This window comes from Miniopterus schreibersii (genome assembly GCF_964146895.1).
Source record: "Miniopterus schreibersii genome assembly, chromosome: 4".
Lineage (NCBI taxonomy): Eukaryota > Metazoa > Chordata > Mammalia > Chiroptera > Miniopteridae > Miniopterus > Miniopterus schreibersii.
The window spans coordinates 48,660,003-48,679,916 of record NC_138105.1 but is presented as its reverse complement, the minus strand read 5'-3'; the positions used below and the strand labels follow the sequence as shown (position 1 = coordinate 48,679,916).

The following is a 19,914-nucleotide window of genomic DNA, read 5'->3' as shown; positions in this document are numbered from 1 at the left end:
AAATCTTCTTCTTTTTCATGTCAAGCCTAGCTTTTGAGAAATAAAGTTGGGAGGTAGTGTATGAATATTTATTACAGATAGTGTTGGGAGGAGAGAATATAAAATAATTTCTTGTGAAAAAAAAAGCAATAACTGAAAAAGAGGCTATTTGTCCAAGAAGTAAGAGTGTGTTATGTGTATAAGTGTGTGTGTGTATGTATATGCGTGTCTGTATTTTGATTTAGCATTATATTTAAAAATACTAAAAAAAAAATATTTAAGAATTATTTGCAGCCTCTTCAGCCTTGGAAAAAACCTCTGTTGGAATAAACTTGGTAATCTGTGAGGGCCTGTGAATAATACATACCAGTTTAGAAAGAAGATGAAAAAGGAGGAGGTATAGAGGAAGGGCAGGGACAGGGAGGAGTTGTATATAGTAAATACAGTGGCCCAGGGAGCTGTGTGGATTACTTCCCTTTGTCTAGGGAGTGGCTGCCACAAAGATGAGACAATGAAGATAAATTATTTCTAAAATTATATTTGCCAGTTAATTTGGCAATTATCATTCACAGTTATTAATCTATCCATGCAGCACCTTTGAAAAGCCAGATATGTCATTAGTCCCTTGTAATAAGATACTTACTCTTAACCTCTGTTCTTTAATTTATAATCTTAGTCCCTTAAACTTGCTTGCTTATTTTAATTAAAAAAAAAATTATTGAGGCCTACTGAAGGTACTTGTTGGTTCCAATTTTTTCCTTTAGACAGTGGGTTGATGTCTTAATATTTTAACCAGTTTAAATTCTGTTTTCGGAAGGTGGATGTGGAGACAGTGATAGTCTGTTCTTTAGTTATTCATAAAATTCTGAGGTTGTGGAAATGAAGAATCCTGGATGAGCCAGTGGAGATACAGAAGGAAATTTTGATCTATAGGTGTGAAATGTGTGTTCAGTTACTTGAGAGGCTAGCAGTTGTGTTTTTTGATTTTTAGTAATTTTGGAGAGAAAGGACAAAAGGAGAAGAGATTAAAGTGGATTAATTCTGATAAATGATAGTAGAAATGGAATAAAATATTTATTGGGGGAAAAGGGTTACCTTCCTTCCATGTTCCAGTGACTTAGCTAAGTACTTACTTCATTTAGTTTATATAATGTCCTGAACAGAGGGTTGATTTTTATAAGTTAGAGAATTGTAGCTCAGAGGGGCTAAGTTTTTCTAGGTTCACACAGCCAGAATGGAGCATATCCAGCATTCAAGGACAGAGCTCTTGAACTCTAGAGCCTGTAGTATGATTTCATTCTCCATTCTTTTCATACTAACTCTGTTATGCCCCTGAGGCTTTATAGGAGCTCAGTGACAGATTGGGGGTTAATATGTATAGCTCCTGAGTTTTTCAGGGCTTGTGGACTTTAGACTTTGAGATCAGAATGCCACTTTGAAGGGCAGGAGTGCTGGGATAGTACATACTGCCCATTTACATACTAAATGTAAGCACTACCTGTTAGAATCTAGGTTCTAGGATGGCTGTTGTATTTGTCTGTTTTGTTCACTGTCATCTCCCTAGAACTTAGACTGGTGATTGGTATTTGTTAGAAACTCGATAAATATTTGTTAAGTGAATAGCAAAGTATTGCCCACTACGATAGGCAGGCCCTGTTTGATGAATGGAAGCTGAGCCAGGGAAGAGTTCCTGGCAAGAATGGAACAGGAAGAAAGGAGCGTGGAAACAAGCACTCTCCATCTTCTGGGCAGGAACCCAGAGGTAGGATTTCAGCCTCTGGGGGAACTTGGTCAGTGCACAGTACAGTAGGGCTGCACTGCTGATGCCCACTAGATGGGCCCTAGTTAGAGACAGCAAGGGCAGGTGCGCTGGAACTGGGTCTGAGGAACAAAGTATGACAGTGTTCAAGGTTGCATTAGGACTGAGTTGAGCTGCTTAGTTAAGGCCTTAGCTGAGTTAAGGCTCAGACATTCTCTCTGATTAGAGCAGGACTGAATCCAGATTTAGTGCTGCAAGCTAGGGAACTGATGGATGCAAGGGCAGGGAGCTAGGCTGTCTTACAAAGATCAGTGGACCACTTTCTTCACTTGCTTTACAAATTATGTCCACTATGTGTCAGAAGAAATAAATCTTTTGGATGTTTAGTTGTTTGTTCTTTCTTTCTCTGTCAACATTCATATTTTCCAAGTTCCTTGAAATCAAAGTAACCTGATGTCCATTAAGTTTTTTTAATATGGTTAAAGCCGTGTGTCCATTTAATTTTTTAATATGATTGTATATCACAAATATTTTAGAATATTTGATTTTTTAAAACTGTCATTAGTCTACATTGTCTGTCATTGATTATAATTTTTCTTCATGTGAATTTAGCATAATTTAATTGTTGCCATATTTGTTAAATCTTTTGTTGTTTCTGTTTTCTGCCCCCCTACTCTTATGAGTAATGCTAAAATAAAATTCATGGGTTGTAGCCTATTTCAATTTTGTGAACTATTTTCTCAGGGTAGATATCCATAATTCTAGGGTCAAAGGCTTCTAACTTTTATATTTTTTGGTAGCTCTTGATGAGTATTGCCTATTTGCTTTCTAAGAGAGTTGGCTAGTTTACAGTGATGGCAAAAATGTGCTAGGGGCCAAGACTTACTACTATACCTTGACCTGAATGTATGTTGTTAAAAAAATGTGTATCAATAGTGATAAAATGTGCTCTCTCATTATTTTAATTTACACTTTCCTGATAATTAGTGAGGTATCAAATATTTTCCCCATGTTTGCCTGCTGTATTGTTTTCCAGATTGGCCCTGATTTTACCTTTTACTTTGCTTTCTTTTTTGATCAAATATTGCCAATCTTATACTTCTCGTGAGCGATCCAGCATAGAATATCACCTTATGAGGGAGAGAAGAAATCCTGGTATTCCATTGTCATAGGGTTGGATGTTCAATTCAATCCAATAAAAAACACCCTTGAATTAGAACTAATGTGCTACTTTGGTCATGTGCCAGGCACTGTATTGAGTGGTTGACCATCTAGTTTAACTTTTTCAACAACTCTACAAGGTAGGTGCTGTTTTCATTATACATTTGAGCCACTGTTGAATAAGTTGAAGATTTAGAGAAACCTTGGGTTAAAAATAATGGAAAAACAGCTGTAAAAAGATAGTATTGGAGAGGTGGCTTTCAGGCAGGGTTCCCCATTTTTTGCCATAGAACCTTTGCTTTCCCCTTCATTTATTATACCATTGGAAATGACATTAACTACAGATGTATTCTGCTTAAGAGTTAGCCTCTCTTAAAACTCTAAATACCTCTGAAGAGATTTGTCCTGAAGGGTGATGAGCTATTTAACCATTGATGTGAGTGAATAATAAGATGGCTTTTCTTTTGACCTTGCTGGCAGTAGCTATCCTGAGGATGGAACTTGCACAAGGGTGTCGGGGGAGGGGAAGGTGAGGTAGGTGTATTGAAAGGATGAAACACTTAGCACTCAGGAAAGGCAGATCTGGGTAGAGAATCATAGCTTGGTGCACAGAGCAGAGGGCTGGCTCCTAGTGGCTGAGGTGTAAGGCTGTGAGATGTAGAAGTGTGAATGGGGTGGCAGGATGCCAAAGACAAACACTTCCTATTTCAAAACTGTGCTTGGCCAGGCCTACATCCCAGAAAGAGGAAGGAAACTTTCTTCTTCCTTCTTCCCTGCACCCAATACCCCCTGAGGTCACAGCATTCAAACAGTAATGTTATGTTCATTGATATTGTGGTTTAAAACTATTTTTAATACTGTTTCTATGAGTAAATGTGCAACAAGCATCAAGTAGCTAATTGAGAAAATAAACGTGTAAAATACGACTTATTATAAGTTGGGGACGTAATGCAGATTTAAAAGATGTATGCTAATGAAAGTTATAGGTTATATTTCATAATGAGATTTTTTTAAGTTTAGTGATAAATAGCTTCTTTAAGTGTAGGGATAATTTCTTCCCTCTGCTCATGACCTTTGGATAGCTATTTCCTTGTTTCTTTTCAGGTTCTTGCTGGCATGCAAGGCCTTTCCACTTTAAATAAATAGGTGCTTCTGATATGAATATAAAATAGCTTGGAAATTAATAAAAACCTTCTGTTCAGCAGTGCACATATTGTAAAGTTAACAGTGCTGAATTGTGAGTTTCATGTTTGCATATTTTTATAGACATCTGGAAGTCTTATATGGAGCAAACAGATCCATTGGTCATATCTTCTCATAAGCATACAGCTAATAGCTCAGTATTTAAAAGACTTAATATATAAATTATTTCCCCCAATGGAGTAAATAAATACCCAAGCTGAAAATAAACTACAGATTCTAATAGCCAAGCAGAAGGAGTGTACTTGTCTAAGGGAAACATCTTATGTGTAATTTGACTTGTCAAACAACATGAAGTAGGATTAAAGCATCTTACTTTATTTATTTATTTTTATTTTTAAAAAATATATCTTTATTGATTTCAGAGAGAGGAAAGGAGAGGGAGAGAGAGAGATAGAAACATCAATGATGAGAGAGTCATTGATCAACCCTGCAACCAGGCATGTGCCCTGACCCGGAATCGAACCCTGATCGCCTGGATCCTAGGTCAACGCTCAACCGCAGAGCCATGCCCGGCCGGGCAAGCATCTTACTTTAAAATGTGCAGCTGGTGTAAGAGTGTCATCTGGGTGCTGGTTGTTTGGCTCGGCTGTCTTTCATGTCTGGTGTTCAACTTGTCTTCACTAATCAGTGGTAGCTTTCCCCCCTACTTCTTTGTTCATTGCAGGAAACATCTCCACAGAATGAAATTTTCAGGCTTTTGTGTGTCTTCTTATGTTGGAAATCAACATATCTAGATGAAAATGTTTTTTTTCTATTTGACAAAATGATAGCATTTGAAGTTGTTTATTTAATTAGTTGGCCATGTTCTTTTACTTCATGTTTCTCCAAGCACTTAAGATATTGCTATTGACATGAACAGGAAGAGTAATGTGTAGAGCTAACTTATTGTTCTATAAAACACTAATGTGATGATCAGAGGCAGTTGAGACTCATAGTACTCAAAAGCCAGGTCAAACTGAGGCAGTCTCTCATGAGTAGTAGGTGATAGTCACTAAACAAATAGCTCCCCTTACCTGTTTCTATATTGGCTAGAATTCTAGAGATCCAGAAAGGCATTTCCTTTACTTTCTTCTTGACTTTCTTTTAAAGTGAACATTTAAATGGTATATATTCATTATAGGAAATTTAGAAAGTAAAAATAGATAAAAGGGACTAAGTAAAAAGCCTTCATACTACTACTATCCAGAGATAATCCCTATTTACAATTGCGATATATTTCTCTAATACTGTCTCTGTTTATGTGCATGTGTGTTTAAAAAAGGGGGGGATCATACTCTATATTCTGTTTAGAAATTAGCTTTTTTATTCTAAATATGTTGGGAACATTTTTCAAGTCTTAAATATTTGTCTACAATATCTCTTAATACAAAATACTCAATTTTATTGATATTACAGAATTTACCTCATCTGTCTCTTGTTATTGGACATTAAGTTTCCCTCCAATTTTTGACAGAATACACAGCACTATAATATTCTTATTTTTAAAATTAATCATATTCACATTCAAGTTTGTCCCATGGTTTCCCTGGAAGCAAAGACTTTTGTGCAGCTAGTTTATTTGGAAAGTGATCCAAAAGAGCAATAGTGAGTGAATGGAGTATTTGAATTGGAAAAGAGGGAAAACCAATTCAAAATGTGGTATAGATTTGACCACAGCTAAATGTAACATGTTTATTCTTACCAGGACCGACCTTTTGAGGAGCCTTATGAAGTTCGTCTTGATTATCTCCTTGGGGTATAAAAAGGGGAAGTATTTATCCATCATCTTCCTTTGGACCATTCTTGATTGGTCAAGGGTGGTTCCACAAGTGTTATTTCCTCTGAGCTTCCAGATTGGGCAGGTGTGAGTCCCCAGTGCATTCCTGGGTGGGAAGCCACTACTAGATGACATTTTTACAAAGGTGATCAAAGCCTACTTGGACCTGGTAGCTGCAGTGGCAGCTTGAGCAAGAGGTGGGGCTGAGAGGATTTTGCAGGACACAAGAGACCCATACAGATGGATATATTATAGGAATCGAGTTTGTGTTTCTGTATCAAAGGACATCCAAAAGTTTATTTCTTAAAATACAAACCTTCACCAGAGTGTCAAATTAATTTACATTCAGGTTGATTCATTTATTAGATATCTTTCTAGTACCTGAGGATAAAATGGGGTAAAATAGATGTGATCCTGCTGTCATAGAGTGGATATTGTTTTGCAGGGAGGGAGACAATAAACATAGGAGCAAATGCAGAAGATCAGTTTTGACAGTGGTAAGTGTTATGAGGGAAATGAAATGGAGCAGTGCTATTCGTAGTAACCAGAAAGGATCTGAGACCATGGTGAGAACACCAGGGTCTAGTGGGTGATCGAGTAGAATTAAAGGAGAGACGTGTAGGGAGGAGGCTGCAGGAAGAGGTGATGGCTGGGCCCCAAGGCAAACTGCCCACTTTACATTTTTTCTTAGGGCTGGACAGACCTGAGAGATATGTTTTAGCTTTTGGAATGTAGACCTCCCTCCCTCAGTATATACACTGTATGGGAATTAATCACTTTTAGATTCTTAGACTATATCATTAACATTCAGAATATATAGCAAATATAATTGCTTTTTCTTTGATGTTTTCGAATGCACTTCAGGATCTTAGAATGCCTTAAGGTTGTTTTCATCGGTGTCAGGGTTAATACCAGTGAAGCGTATGGAAAATAAAGCCAATGGAAATTTTCCATTAAATCATAATGCTATGTGGCTGGAGGTTTATTGTATCAGTATAGTTATACCTTATATAAGAAACAGCACTATTCAACTGCTTCTTTGCTTTACAGAGCTCAGAAATTAAAATTAGTTTTAAAAACATAAATTCTTCAAACCTCTTTTTTGCTTTTTATTTTTTATTTATTTTTATTTTCAGACCTCTTGGTTACAATGCCCAAGATATTTTTGACTCATAGAAAATTAAGAAACCACCTCTTTACATTGCTAGGTATTTCCCACATTTGTTACTAATAGCACAGTTTATCCACTTTGTAGAATATAAGCAGTGGGATTATGGTAGCCCCAGATGAAAGAACCTTCTTCCTTTTTAGTGCCATGTAAAAATCACAGGAATCGGAATACTGTCAGATATTGAAAGATTAGAATACTAAACCTGATCTCCCAAATCAGGAGATTCCTCTAAAGTTCAGGAACTTGTGTGTCCCCTCTGTGATTTTGCTATATTCTTTGCTGCTGATTTTATTAAATAGTTCATGTTTTTCTTCACATTGGCTCAGTTTTTGCTTAAATTAATTTACTTGAGAATTTATATTACTAAAATAAATAGAAGGCAACTAAAAACATATTCCTATTGATATGAGAATACTTATCTGTGTATCATCTAAAAACATTATACCCATTTGGGTTAATACTGTGCTCACAGTAGACTGGGACTGTCGCATACCAGGTGTGTGACCTTGGGCAAGTTACCCCACTTCACCAAGACTTGTATTCACTTGTATGTAATGGGGATAATGAGGTGTTATTACCTGCCAAGTGCTTAGCACAGTGCCTGTCACAGTAATTACTCAGTAAATGGAAACAACTATAAGAATTCGTTGTTGAAGTGATTATTATTATCTTTGTTACTCTTGCTCTAAGAACAGTATAGAAGATTTAGAACTTAGACAAGCACTTCCATCCTGCACCTTGAGGTGGGGCTCAAGATAGTGGAACGAACAATAGATGGAAGAGCTGGTGAATTCAATTATGGCCCTACCTTCCCACTCACCAGCGACCTGACTTGGCTAACTCATTTGCCTCTCTAGGGTTTGGCTTCTTCATCAGACAAACTAGGAGGTTTGGTTTGATTTGACCCCAGGACATCCAGCTCATAGGCTGCCAGCTGTTTTGAGTGGTTCTGATTGTGGGATATGGGTCATCTCAAATTTGGAGCATTTTTTTTATTTTGTATTTTTTAGCTGGCTATGCAACTAATACACAGAATCATCTAGAAAGTTCATGTGGCCCTAGCTGCTTTCCTGTTTTCATCACAAGTGACTGATGGTCACCAGGGGTCATGTTAGTAAGCCTCGGCCATTTATTAATTGTTTTGGAAGCTATATATGATTAACTTTATAACTATGAGCTGTTGAAGTTTAATCCTAGTAAAATCACATCATAAAGCCAAGGAATTTTTGAAGGACTTAGTGACAAAAGGAAAAGATGAATAAACTTGTTTTATACCTTTGCCTAACATTTAAGGTATATTTAATATATGTTTGCCAAGCATGGAGGCGTTTGACTCATGATTTCCATCAATAAAAAATTAATTGTGAATTTCTAGCTGCATAGCCTAGTTAAAATAACTTTTATATTCCTGTCCTACCTGACTTGTTTTATCCTTTCCAGATCTGAGATTCTATAGTTTTATGAATTTCAGTCTCTTGATAAGATAGATCTGGATTTGGTAGTGATAAAGTTGAAATTAAGCAAAATAAAAAAACTTAAAGCCTATTATAGCTGCTTTTTTACATATGTAGATGCATATATAAGTATGGGTGTATATATGTATGTTAGTATAGTATGAACTGAACACTGATTTTTTTCACTTAAGTATTTATCTTAGAAATTATACCATTCATATAGTTTTCTTATTCTTTTGAATGACTACAGAGTAGTCCATTGAATATATTATTATAAGTAACTAGTCTCTTTATGACATTTAGGCTTTTTTCTAACTTCTATTACCCACAATAGTGCTCTAATGATTATCTTGTACATGTGAGATTTTGTGTATATATTAGTGTATCTTTAAGTTGAGTTGCTGGGTCAGAGGATATGGGCATTTGTAATTTTGATTGAAGTATACAAATTGCTCTTCATGAAGGTTGAACCAATACAGGGTGGGCAAAAGTAGGTTTACAGTTGTTTGCATGGAAAATAATACAATAATAAATAATAATACAAGAGTAAACTATGTTTTGCTTACTCACAACTGTAAACTTACTTCTGCCAACCCCTGTATACATTCCCACCAACAATGCGTGATGCATGAGTGAGTCTAACTGCTCAGCCGCTTTTTTCTCTCCAAGTATCTCTCTGTCTTTCTTTGTTGCCAAACAATTTGAATACTCCTGTACCACACTGTGTGTCTCTGGGAAAATGCTGATTAGATGGGTGATCATTACTATTTGTGCAAATTTCACAGAGATTGAATCTTACGCTGAAGACTACTTTCTTAACTATCTGTATTTGCTGAATTAAATGGCTGCATTTGTTAAGTGTCTTGGGATACACTTTATGTTGCTTCAGAGCACAATTATGCCAGTGTAGAAAATCCTCAAATTTGCAAATTATCTCAATTAGAGTCTTCCATGGAGATTCATTCTCATAACATAATGAAACATACTATACATATTACACAAAAGGTTTGGCTGTAAACAGCATTATTTACATTTTTCTTAAATTCAGAAGGAAAAGGCATCTTTACATACTGTTCTTATGTTTTTGAAAAAAACGATTATTAGTTGGTGGCATTGGACTGAAACATAGGTTATCCTCTTAGTCCTTAATTCATGACCATTTGATTGTATACTTGTGGGCACACACACACAGCCTGTAGATCTGAGAGTTAAAGCTTCTGTGATTTCTTTAAGAAAATAGAGTAGTTTGTGTTACAGAAAGACATGATGCACTCTTTCTCTTTCACAGTTAGGGCAACTTACATACATTTAGGAAAATTGTAAAAGATATTCAAAATTACTATTTCTCTTTTCTCTTTGGGCTACAACTTGTCCTATATGAAAGTCAATAACTGAAGGAACTTAGGCTTTATTTAATTTTTTATGCTAGCGTGATCTTTTCTAAAATTGACCGTTGTTCTAATAGTTGGCTCCCCCCCCCAACCCCTTTTGGCTTTTATAAAAGAACAGCAGATGTTTGAAAACTTCTTTTTATGAAGTTTTCCTTCTAAATTTGACTTTCTAATGTGGTCCTTAACATAGCACTGTACTAATTCACTTACAAGGAAAAATGTTTTCATCATTGACCTATTTGAAAAGCAGTTGTAGTATTGGATGTAGTATTTATAGTGAAGATACTGGGTAACTCCCATAGAATAACCTATAATTAAAGAAAATTTCTTGGAGTTATTCAAATAACACAAATTAAGACATTACTAGGCAATTACCTTTTATTTGTATTACATTCTAGAGACACTGTCTGCTTATAGCTAGAGACTATTGAATTGAAAATTGTTCTACCCCCAAGGGAAGCAGTTTGTTGTGTTGTTCAGACAGTGGAAAGACAAAATGAGGCTTTGTTATGGTATGCACTACTCTGCGCTGACCCCTGCTCCACAAATCACTGAAGCTCATGACTGCTCAAACTAAGGGAACAAAATCATTTTCACTGAACCATAGCACCCCCTAGCATCCTAACTACTTGTTTTTAAAATTCAAAGGAACATTTATGCTTAGAAAAAGAACCATTAAATCTAATATGATCTAATTTTTCTTATATCCTTATGACTAAGAAGAGACCTTTGAAAGATTCCATAGAAATTATGGGGAATGTGAAGAGGCATCACTCTTATTTTGCAAATTATTGTTACATTACTTTTCTGTGTATTGGTCTGGATGCAGATCGTAAGCTGTGGCTGGAATTCCTGTGCCCACTGTAGAAGTGATAAATAGTCACAGTGTTTTTCCAGCCAGCTGCCTTACCGTGCTTACTTGTGTATTACAGGTGCTTCTCCCAGCCGCTGGTCTATTACAGTTACAGGATGTGAAGAAGACTTGCTGTGAATTTTTGGAATCTCAGCTTCACCCTGTCAACTGCTTAGGAATCCGGGCTTTTGCTGATATGCATGCGTGCACAGACCTTCTGAACAAGGCCAACACCTATGCAGGCAAGTCGAACAGATGTCTGCTGAGTTAGAGACCAGGAGGAATCTGGAAATCTTGAGTTCTGAAATGAATCTATAGTGATTTCTGGAAAGTCATGTCCTGTTTCTGGATCTAGATGTAATAAATATACATTTAAAATGTCATAATGGTAGCACTGCATAATTGAAGCATGCTCATAAAATTCTAAACTTGAAAAGAAAAGCACTGTAAATCGGTATTGGGCCTAAATAATGGAATAGCTAGTTTTATATGAGTATTGAATCCCTATGCATTTTTCTTTCAAATTTTCAAATTAATAGTCATATAAGAAAGTGTTTACATATGAAATGAAGTCATTTTTATCTCTGTGGCTTTTGCACCCTCCTCTTGAATCCGTGAAAATAATCTTGTTGCTTAAAAATTTTCAAAGCATTCAAATCTAGATGCATTTGGGTGGAATAGAAAAGCAGGTGTAATATAGGCAGCCCTCTCCTTAGACAGTGGTTTCCAGGATCTTGTGCTGACATCCTCTCCCTGTGGCAGAGGGAGGGCTTGTTGCTATTGTCAAGGAAACTATAGCTTGGTTGCTATGCAGGACCCTCAGATCCCCCATCTCTCTAGCTGGGAAGGAGAGATTCTTGTTTCAGCTTTGGATGTAACTAAAGAACACAAAAGTAACCAATTATTTTGTTTTGAGTTTACAAACATTTAAAAAATATATATTAAAAGTGACTATTAGGTTGTTTCTGGGTTTTTTTTAACCATCTTTCTGGAAGGTAAACCTTGTGGAAGTTATAGTTTACCATCAATCCTTTCATCTGTGAGACCCAGTAGGGACAGTTACTATAGGACCTTCTATGACTACTGCCCCTTAATAAGCTCTGGAATCCCTACTTCTTCCAGCCTTCACATTTGAGAACCCCTTGTCTAAACTCTGCTCCTTCATTTTTAATTTGATGAGTAAGGGACATATTGGCACATAGACCTGGGTAAAGGGGTATGTGTATGTGTATATGTATATGTACATGTGCATACCTGTGCATGCACAGGCACATGCAGAGCGTTGGAAAGGAGAAGTATTCCCAGAATTCCTGTTGCATTTATCAAAAAAATAATGGTATAAGGTGGTTAATTGAAAACAAAAAACCCCCACAATGTTTCAGTGAAACACAATAGGTCCAGTAAATTTGAGCTTTATAGATATCTGTAGGGTGGCCTGATTGGCTTAACTGCCCTTTATAAAATAGTTTCAGTAGGAAAATGTGATCTGAGTTCCAGAAAGCTTATTTACGGATAAACTTTTAGAACATAACCCTTTTGTAAGTTGGGAAATGTGTATAATATGTAATGATATTCATGTAAACCTTTTGAGTGGGATGAGTCATTTTAAGAAAAACCAAAGACAAATTTGAATCCATTGATGTGTTCTCATACAGCCAATTCTGTTCTTCAGCTAAGTAGAATATATTTCTTCTAAATCCATAAAACCTATTAACTGCTAGACATAATGTGCCGGTTTTAAGTGACTTATATTAGGAAGACCAAGGAAGCATATATGTTTTTTGATAGTTTTTTCTGCATGAAAAGATCACTATTTAACATTATATCTTTCTGGGGCTGCTAGTTGTCTCCAAAGTGCTTGATAAATGTTACTGACTCTTAAGAGATAAGGAAAGGGGCTGGGGAGAGAATGAATAAAGTAGGATTAAGGCAAAAGATATCCGTACATGGTATATATGATATACTAGAACTCACAGTTTTACTGTATCAGAAACAACTCATTTACTGTGCTTTCAGGGAATAGATTTTGTTATTTTTTTCTTGTATTTAAAGTCTTAAATCTATTATAGTATACTATAAAATATGAACAATTTTCCACCAAAAGTAGAACACCTCCATATCTTGGTTTCTAGAGTTCTTTGTAATTATTCCAAGAATTTTTTGTGGGATAATTATTGTCACTTTCAGCAAAATTATAAAGAAAAATAGTTTTTTCATTTTTAATGCACTCTTTTAAATCAAAGTCTAGTCTTAAAGGATGTACTTCTATTATACCATGCCCCTGAATCTTTTTTTTTTTATGTAAGGAAAAATGGTTATTCAAGAGCTGGCGGCCTGAGAAGATGGGGGACTCTTGTCCCAAAGACCATCTTAACACCTCAGTGCAGGCAGAGGTTTTTATGAGGAGAAAGAGGGAAAACAGAACGAAGAGATCAAGGGGAGAGGGTTGAAAAGTTCTCTGCATGCAGATCAGCAGACTCTGTTCTGATACGGACCTTGAAACTGCTCAAGTGATAATCTGGTGTACGTCATCTTGGTTTTACCATTGAAGGTCAGCAAATCTCTGAAGGTCGGAGTGTGTATCTTTTGGAGTTACATCCTAGAATTCAGTTTATTACAAAAGGGTATGACTTGGGAACAGGCCAGGTGGAAGAAATATACAGGGCAAAGCATTGGGAAAGGGTACAGAATTTCCATGCCCTCCTTGTGTGCACCCACGTCACCACAGTTCACCAAGTAGGAAACTGCTCCTGAATCTTAAATTTCCTGAGCATCTTAAGTTTACAAGCAATATATATATATATTTTAAACATATTTTTATTGATTTCAGAGAGAGGAAAGGAGAGGGGGAGAGAGAGAGAGAGAGAGAAACATCAATGATGAGAGCTTTTGATTGTCTGCCTCCTGCACGTCCCCTGCTGGGGATCGAGCCCGAAACCCAAGCATGTGCCCTGACCAGGAATCGAACCGCGATCTCTTGGATCATAGGTCGATGCTCAACCACTGAGCCATGCTGGCCAGGCTACAAGCAGTATTTTATAATATCTTTTATTACAAAAAACTACAAAACATAAAAAATAGAATGATACTCATCATCCAACTTTAAGAGTTGTCAACTCATGGGTAATCTCTCCTCTACACCCCTCTTCACTTTCCCCTCCTCTGTTACTACTTTTTTATATGTAAACTTTTTAATGAGGTCTAATATATATATGGGAAAAGGGCACAACTCATAAGTCTGCAGCTTGACAAATTTTTGCATCCTCTTGTATCATTTTCAAGCAATTCTGCCATTCTGTTTCATCTATATAGTTTATCCTTATAATTTTAAACATGTGAAATTTCAGTGACCATACCCAAACTCCTAAATTACTTTCAAGTTCAAATCATAGAGCATGTGTAAAGATCTGGGAGAGTGAAGGAGGACAGTGACAGTAGAGAAAGTTAATATCTTTTTATTTTCCCTCTCATAGGCAGTGGGCCAAGTAGCGCCTGTGATAGCTCTATTTAGGCAAGAAAGAAGGAAAGGAAGAACTAAAGAGCATCAGAAGAGTTCATACATACCTACGTACTTGGAAAAAAGGGAAGAGAAAGAGGATCTGAGGGAGAGACAGGGTGCAAAAGTAAAGAGAGCCTGTGTAACCTCGGGACACTTACTCTCTGACCCGAGGCATGACTGTGCTTAGGAGACTGGAGACTGTGCTTAGGAGACTGGAGACTGAAGTTTACAAACTTACCGGAGATTCTGGATACAAGATCTGCTTCATTCCTTTCTCTTGCAGATTGGAAATGAGCTTTCTGGTATTCATTATAATTAAATTGGACAGGTGTAAGGAAAGAATTAAGGTGTCTAGTGGAAATCTCGTCTATGAACTCATGCTTACTTTTCATAATACAATATCTTTAGAGAAAGTAAAAATGTGAGAGAGCAAGTGGAAAGGTAGAAAGTCTGAGCAGGGAGGGCGTGGAACCCTTGCTTCCTAATGCACTCTTATGACTTCAACAGCATCCTGCTGGCAGTCACAGCCTTTCACATGGCCCATGCGGCTTTTCCAGGGCACATGGTAAACAGCTCCAAACCAGTAATAACTGAGGGCTACCAGACTAGCCAGGTTCAATTATCTGTGTGTTGAGGCATGGACTATAGTTAGCCATTGTTATGTTCTTGAGTGATTATTTTCTTAGCTAAAAAGCTATATGAACTTGATACCATTATAATAACCTGGTTATTATTTAACAAGAAATGAGAAAAGGGGAGACTAGATAATATAGAAATGCCATTTATACAGCTTTACCAGGAAGCTGCAGTTAACCTTCTTCAAGTCTGTTCTCCTTAGATCGCTGGGGGAAGGGACTGGACAATTGACACATGCCCAGTTCTCTCTCTTGGCATGTGCCCCCCCCGTCCCCCCGTGCACCTCCTTCCCTCCCTCCCTTTCTCTCTCTCTCGTTACTCTCGCCTTACTTGTGGCTTGAGGGGTTTCCACGCTCTGTGCTCACTTCTGTGGTCCACAGTCATATGTACTCCACACAGTGCACCAGTGGACTTTACCCTAATGCTACATCAGACCTGGCTCCACCGTTGAATGGAACCTGGACACTGGCCCTGCTTTTAGCTCTACTGAACTCCCAGCTGCATGTTTTCCAGGACTGGTGTAAAGACAGTGGAATTTTGGAAACCAAAAGATATAATTCCACACAAATAAAAATCACTCATTTTCCTGTGTGAGTCTTAGAAAATTCCTTTTCTCAAGATATCACAAGAACCCCACTCCCACTAGTGATGGAGAAATTCCATCCACTCATTTCTCCAGCAACAAAATGATTTTTTGCTTCATACCTAAAAATAAAATTTTCACACCTTAATGCCAAGTGTATGGACTTGTTTGGAGAAAGCTTGTGTGTACAGTATCTTACTTCTCATGTGTTTTGGGTGACATTCATATTTTAACCATTTTCCAAATCATTAAGACCTTTGTTTTTAGTATTTTTGCGAGGCTAAAAATATAGAGGAGATAAAAACTGAACTTAACAGTTTAGATGCATTTTTAATAGTCCCAGCAAAAGACTCTTTGAAAAGTTAGATTTTAATTTTAACTTGAAATACAAATTTTATTTAACTTTTCTCATTGATAAAAGTTGCCAGTGGTTGAATTGTAAGAATTTCAAATAAATTTAAGGGAAATAATGGTTTCAGATTCTTAGTCATTCCTACATCTCACCATTCCCCCACTGAAATTTGGGAAGCTACTTAGTTATCAGTTCTAACTGACCTTTGGGGAAATTTATAGTATCATTTTCAAGCCAGAGTTCTCGGTGAAAATCTAGGGTTGGTAAACAGCATTCCTCAGTAACAGAACTACCTGCGAAGAAGTCCTCTTCTGCAGTCATTGACGTGCTTTTAGCTTATTTCCCATTCTCTTCTTGCTCTTAACTCTGTTATCTGTTTATACATCCTAGGCCTGTCTAGGCACCCCACACTCCTCTGCTCTGCTTTCAGCCTTTCCTCTATGCTTGCACACTCATCTTTTTTTCTTTTTTAAAAATATGCCCAGTTATTTTCATGTGTACTTCTCTTCCTTTGTTTTAAATGAAACTTTGCTTTCCCCCCAAACTTGCATGTTGGGTGCAAACTTTTTGTTTTCAAAATTTTTATTTTTTGATTTTGAGAGAGATTGGGGGAGAGAGAGACAGAGGGAGACAGAGAAACATCAATTTGTTGTTCCACTTAGTTATGTATTCATTGGTTGATTCTTGTATGTGCTCTAACCGGGGATCGAACCCTCAACCTTGGCACATCAGGGTGACACTCTAACCAACTGAACTACCCGGCCAGGGGCAGGGGCAAACTTTAAGGGACCATTCCCCCTGACTCACTGGGCAGGTAGGTAAAAGGGTATCACCTCCAGCCGGCCTGAGTGGCTCCGTGGTTGAGCATAGACCCATGAACCAGGAAATCATGGTTTGATTCCTGGTCATGGCACATGCCGTGCTTGAGGGCTCAGTCCCCAGTAGGGGGCCTGTGGGAGGCAGCTGATCAGTGACTCTCCCATCATTGATGTTTCTTTCTCTTTCCCCCTCTCCCTTCTTCTCTCTGAAATAAAAAAAAAGGGTATCACGTCCAGACTATTGTTCTGCCATTGTCACCATCCTAGGCTCTGCACTGGCTGGCTGTTTTTCAATCTGCAGCATTCTCTGTGCAGGCCATTTTCTCTCTAGGCCTCCAGGCATACTTCTGTCTTTGACACTTAGATTGCCTTTCTCCACTACACTTGGTGTTCCCTGCCATCAGCCACTTTCAGATCTGCACTGTTGGCTCCCTTGAAGACCCCCTTTCATAGCTCCTTGTGACCACCATCTTTCCTCTGCAAACCCACTTGCCGCCTTAGACCACAATCCTAGGACATGAAGGACCTTGTTAGTATTTGGAACTCCAGGGTCTCATTTTTTGTGGTAACCGTCTTTTGTGCTACCTTCTCCTGTGCTTGTGTTTTTCATAAATCTGTGCTTTCTTGTCCCAGTTTTCCTAGCTATTTTCTTGGTTGTTCAGCTAAGACCCAATGGGCAGTCATTTCAGAGCTACCCTCTTTATGTGCCTGGCATTGCCCAAACAGCCGTGGGTGATAACAGGCTTAATACAGTTTAACCTCTGCTTACAAGGAGTTTACAGGCCAGTAATAGTCAATTCACACCCAAATTTAGTATATTCAGATTATGCCTTATTCTCTCAAGAAAGCAGTTCTCATAACATTATCTTCTGCAATCAATTTACTTCAATCACTTGCCCACTTTTCTATTAGTTAGGTTAGGAATTGCTGCTTAGGGTAAACATCTGTCAAAACAAGCTCATGATTTTGAAGGCTGCCCTCTCGAAAGAAACTTACATTGAGAGAGTGGTTTTAATAATGGTATTACTAGTCTTGACTGTGTGACATGCATACCAAAGAATAGGTGATTATTCAAGGGTGTATTGCATTGTTAATTGACTGATACAGAAGATTCTTTGGAGAATTGTGAAAGTATTTGATACATAACACTTCTTGACTGAATTCTTGTCGACTTGAATGACACTTCTTAAAAGGATTAATCATTTTTATGTTCTGGCATTCAGTATGGTCCTCATTTATGCCCTAGCAAACTCTCCATGCTCTTCTTTGTTGACAGTTTTTCCAGCTGTGATGAAGTGAGCTGTTTCCAGGTTTCACTAAAACTGTCTGTGTTAATGGAACTGCTGGAAATACATAGATGAATTTTTTTTTTCCTAGAAACTAGTAATATTCAGAATCAAAGAATTATAGAGTATTAGTACTTGTAGGAAACAGCATTTATCTAGCCTAGCACTTTCATTTTATTAATTAGGAAAATGAAGACCAGAGATATCTTTATTTTCTCCAAAACACTTTGTCTCTCAGAGGAGAGCCCAAATGTGGGTCTAAAATACTGTTGTTATCCATGCAATTACCCTCATTTCTCAGATGAGAATCTAGATGGAGTATAGAGGAATTTTAGGGACTCCATATGGCATTTAATTTTTATCAAAAAGCTGCTTGGTGCTTAGAAATCAAATAGAGTGTTTGTACCCCATCACAGGGTATATACAAAACAGAACAAGCACAACTTTGGACTTCTGTTATTGAATTCATGGGACTTAATATGGGATGAGGGGCCTGACCTATAGACTTGAAGTGACAAATCCTAGGGATTGTTTTTCATTTCTTGATAAGTTTATCTTATTTTCAGGAGTATAGCAAACAGGAAAGTTCAACAGCTCTAGAGGGTAAAGAAAAGCCTTATATTCTATATAAAGAAGAATGCATATGTATATTATATGAGTACTACATATGTTTAATGCATATTGCATATTTATGACATAGTCTATACCACTGGGAATTATGTCCTTTTGCGGTGATAGGATTTGTTCAGAGAAATGGAACTGATCATTGAATGCCAGTATGACTAATTGGCTTTACTCAGTGGCGGTGGTAAACCATTAAAGGCAAATTACTATTGTCACAGTGAAAGCTTTCTGCTAGAAACAGAATAATTTGTCAACATGTGAGTGAAAGGTGTGGAAACAATAGATGAGGTTGGTAAAGAGTGATAACAAGGGTAATGAAATAGGAGGTGACTGAAGCAAGATTGTGGATATGGGAACTAACCCTGGATGTAAGTAGAGGAAACAGACTAAGCACTGAGATGACTTTCCTTTTAGTGTTACATTTTAGGTAAATGCTTTGTAGGTACATTTTAGTGTATATTTATTGCCAGTGTGCAATAGCTGCTAATTTTGACTGTACCTTACTGAGGTATGGTATGCTGAATAAGAACTCACTCAGTGAAAGGGAAGAATTTCTCATCTTGGCTTTGTGACAAGTATTAGGCTTCTGTTGGCCAAGCCAATTCAAAGATGTTAAGGTTTTAGTTGATAGTGTATTCAACAGAAATCAATAATGTAATTTTGTCCCGAAAGATGTGAAGTGATTGTCACATTTTGTTTTGCCCATTTTGTTTTCATATCTATGAAATCGAGTTCATTTTCAGGTTACATGTTTCGAGAGAGATTGATGAACTGAATCCCAGAGAAAGCCTCAGAATCTCTAGCAGGGCTGTTGGAAGGTTTCTTTCTTCCAGAGGCAGTTAGTGAAGACTAGAGGAGGTGATCACTACTTTAAATGCAAAGGCAGTTTTGCAAAACTCCAAGGATCATAAAAATGAAGGAATGTAACACCACCAAAGGATTACCATAATCTTCCAGTAACTAAACTCAAAAACATGGAGATCTATCATTTACCCAATAAAGAATTCAAAATAGCTATTTTATGGAAACTCAATGAGCTCCAAGAAAACACAGAAAGACAATTCAACAAAATTAGGAAAACAGTACATGACAAAAGGAGAAGTTTAACAAAGAGAACAGAAATCATAAAAAAGAACCAAATGGAAATTGTGGCGCTGAAGAAGTCAATGAATGAAATAAAGACTGCACTAGAGAGCATCAGCTGCAGACTGGATCGAACAGAATTGGTTAGATTGAAGACAGGAACTTTGAAGTTATCCAGAGAAGAACAAAGAAAAAACATTGGAAAACAATCAGAAAGCCTATGAGACTTACGGGATACCATCAAAAGGACCAATTTGTGAATAATTTGAGTTCCAGAGATAGAAGGGGGCACAAGGCTTGTTTAAA

At 37.2% G+C, this 19,914-nt stretch overlaps 1 protein-coding gene across 2 annotated transcripts in view; it reads left to right on the top strand.

Moving 5' to 3' along the window:
* The window catches only part of KLHL2 (kelch like family member 2), an 80,729-nt gene that overhangs the window by 34,875 nt on the left and 25,940 nt on the right, over nt 1-19,914 (top strand). For both annotated transcript variants that reach the window (XM_081136742.1, XM_081136741.1), the window contains exon 5: nt 10,807-10,969. In XM_081136742.1, the coding sequence (XP_080992868.1) occupies nt 10,807-10,969 (163 nt within the window). The remainder of the gene's footprint in view (nt 1-10,806; nt 10,970-19,914) is intronic.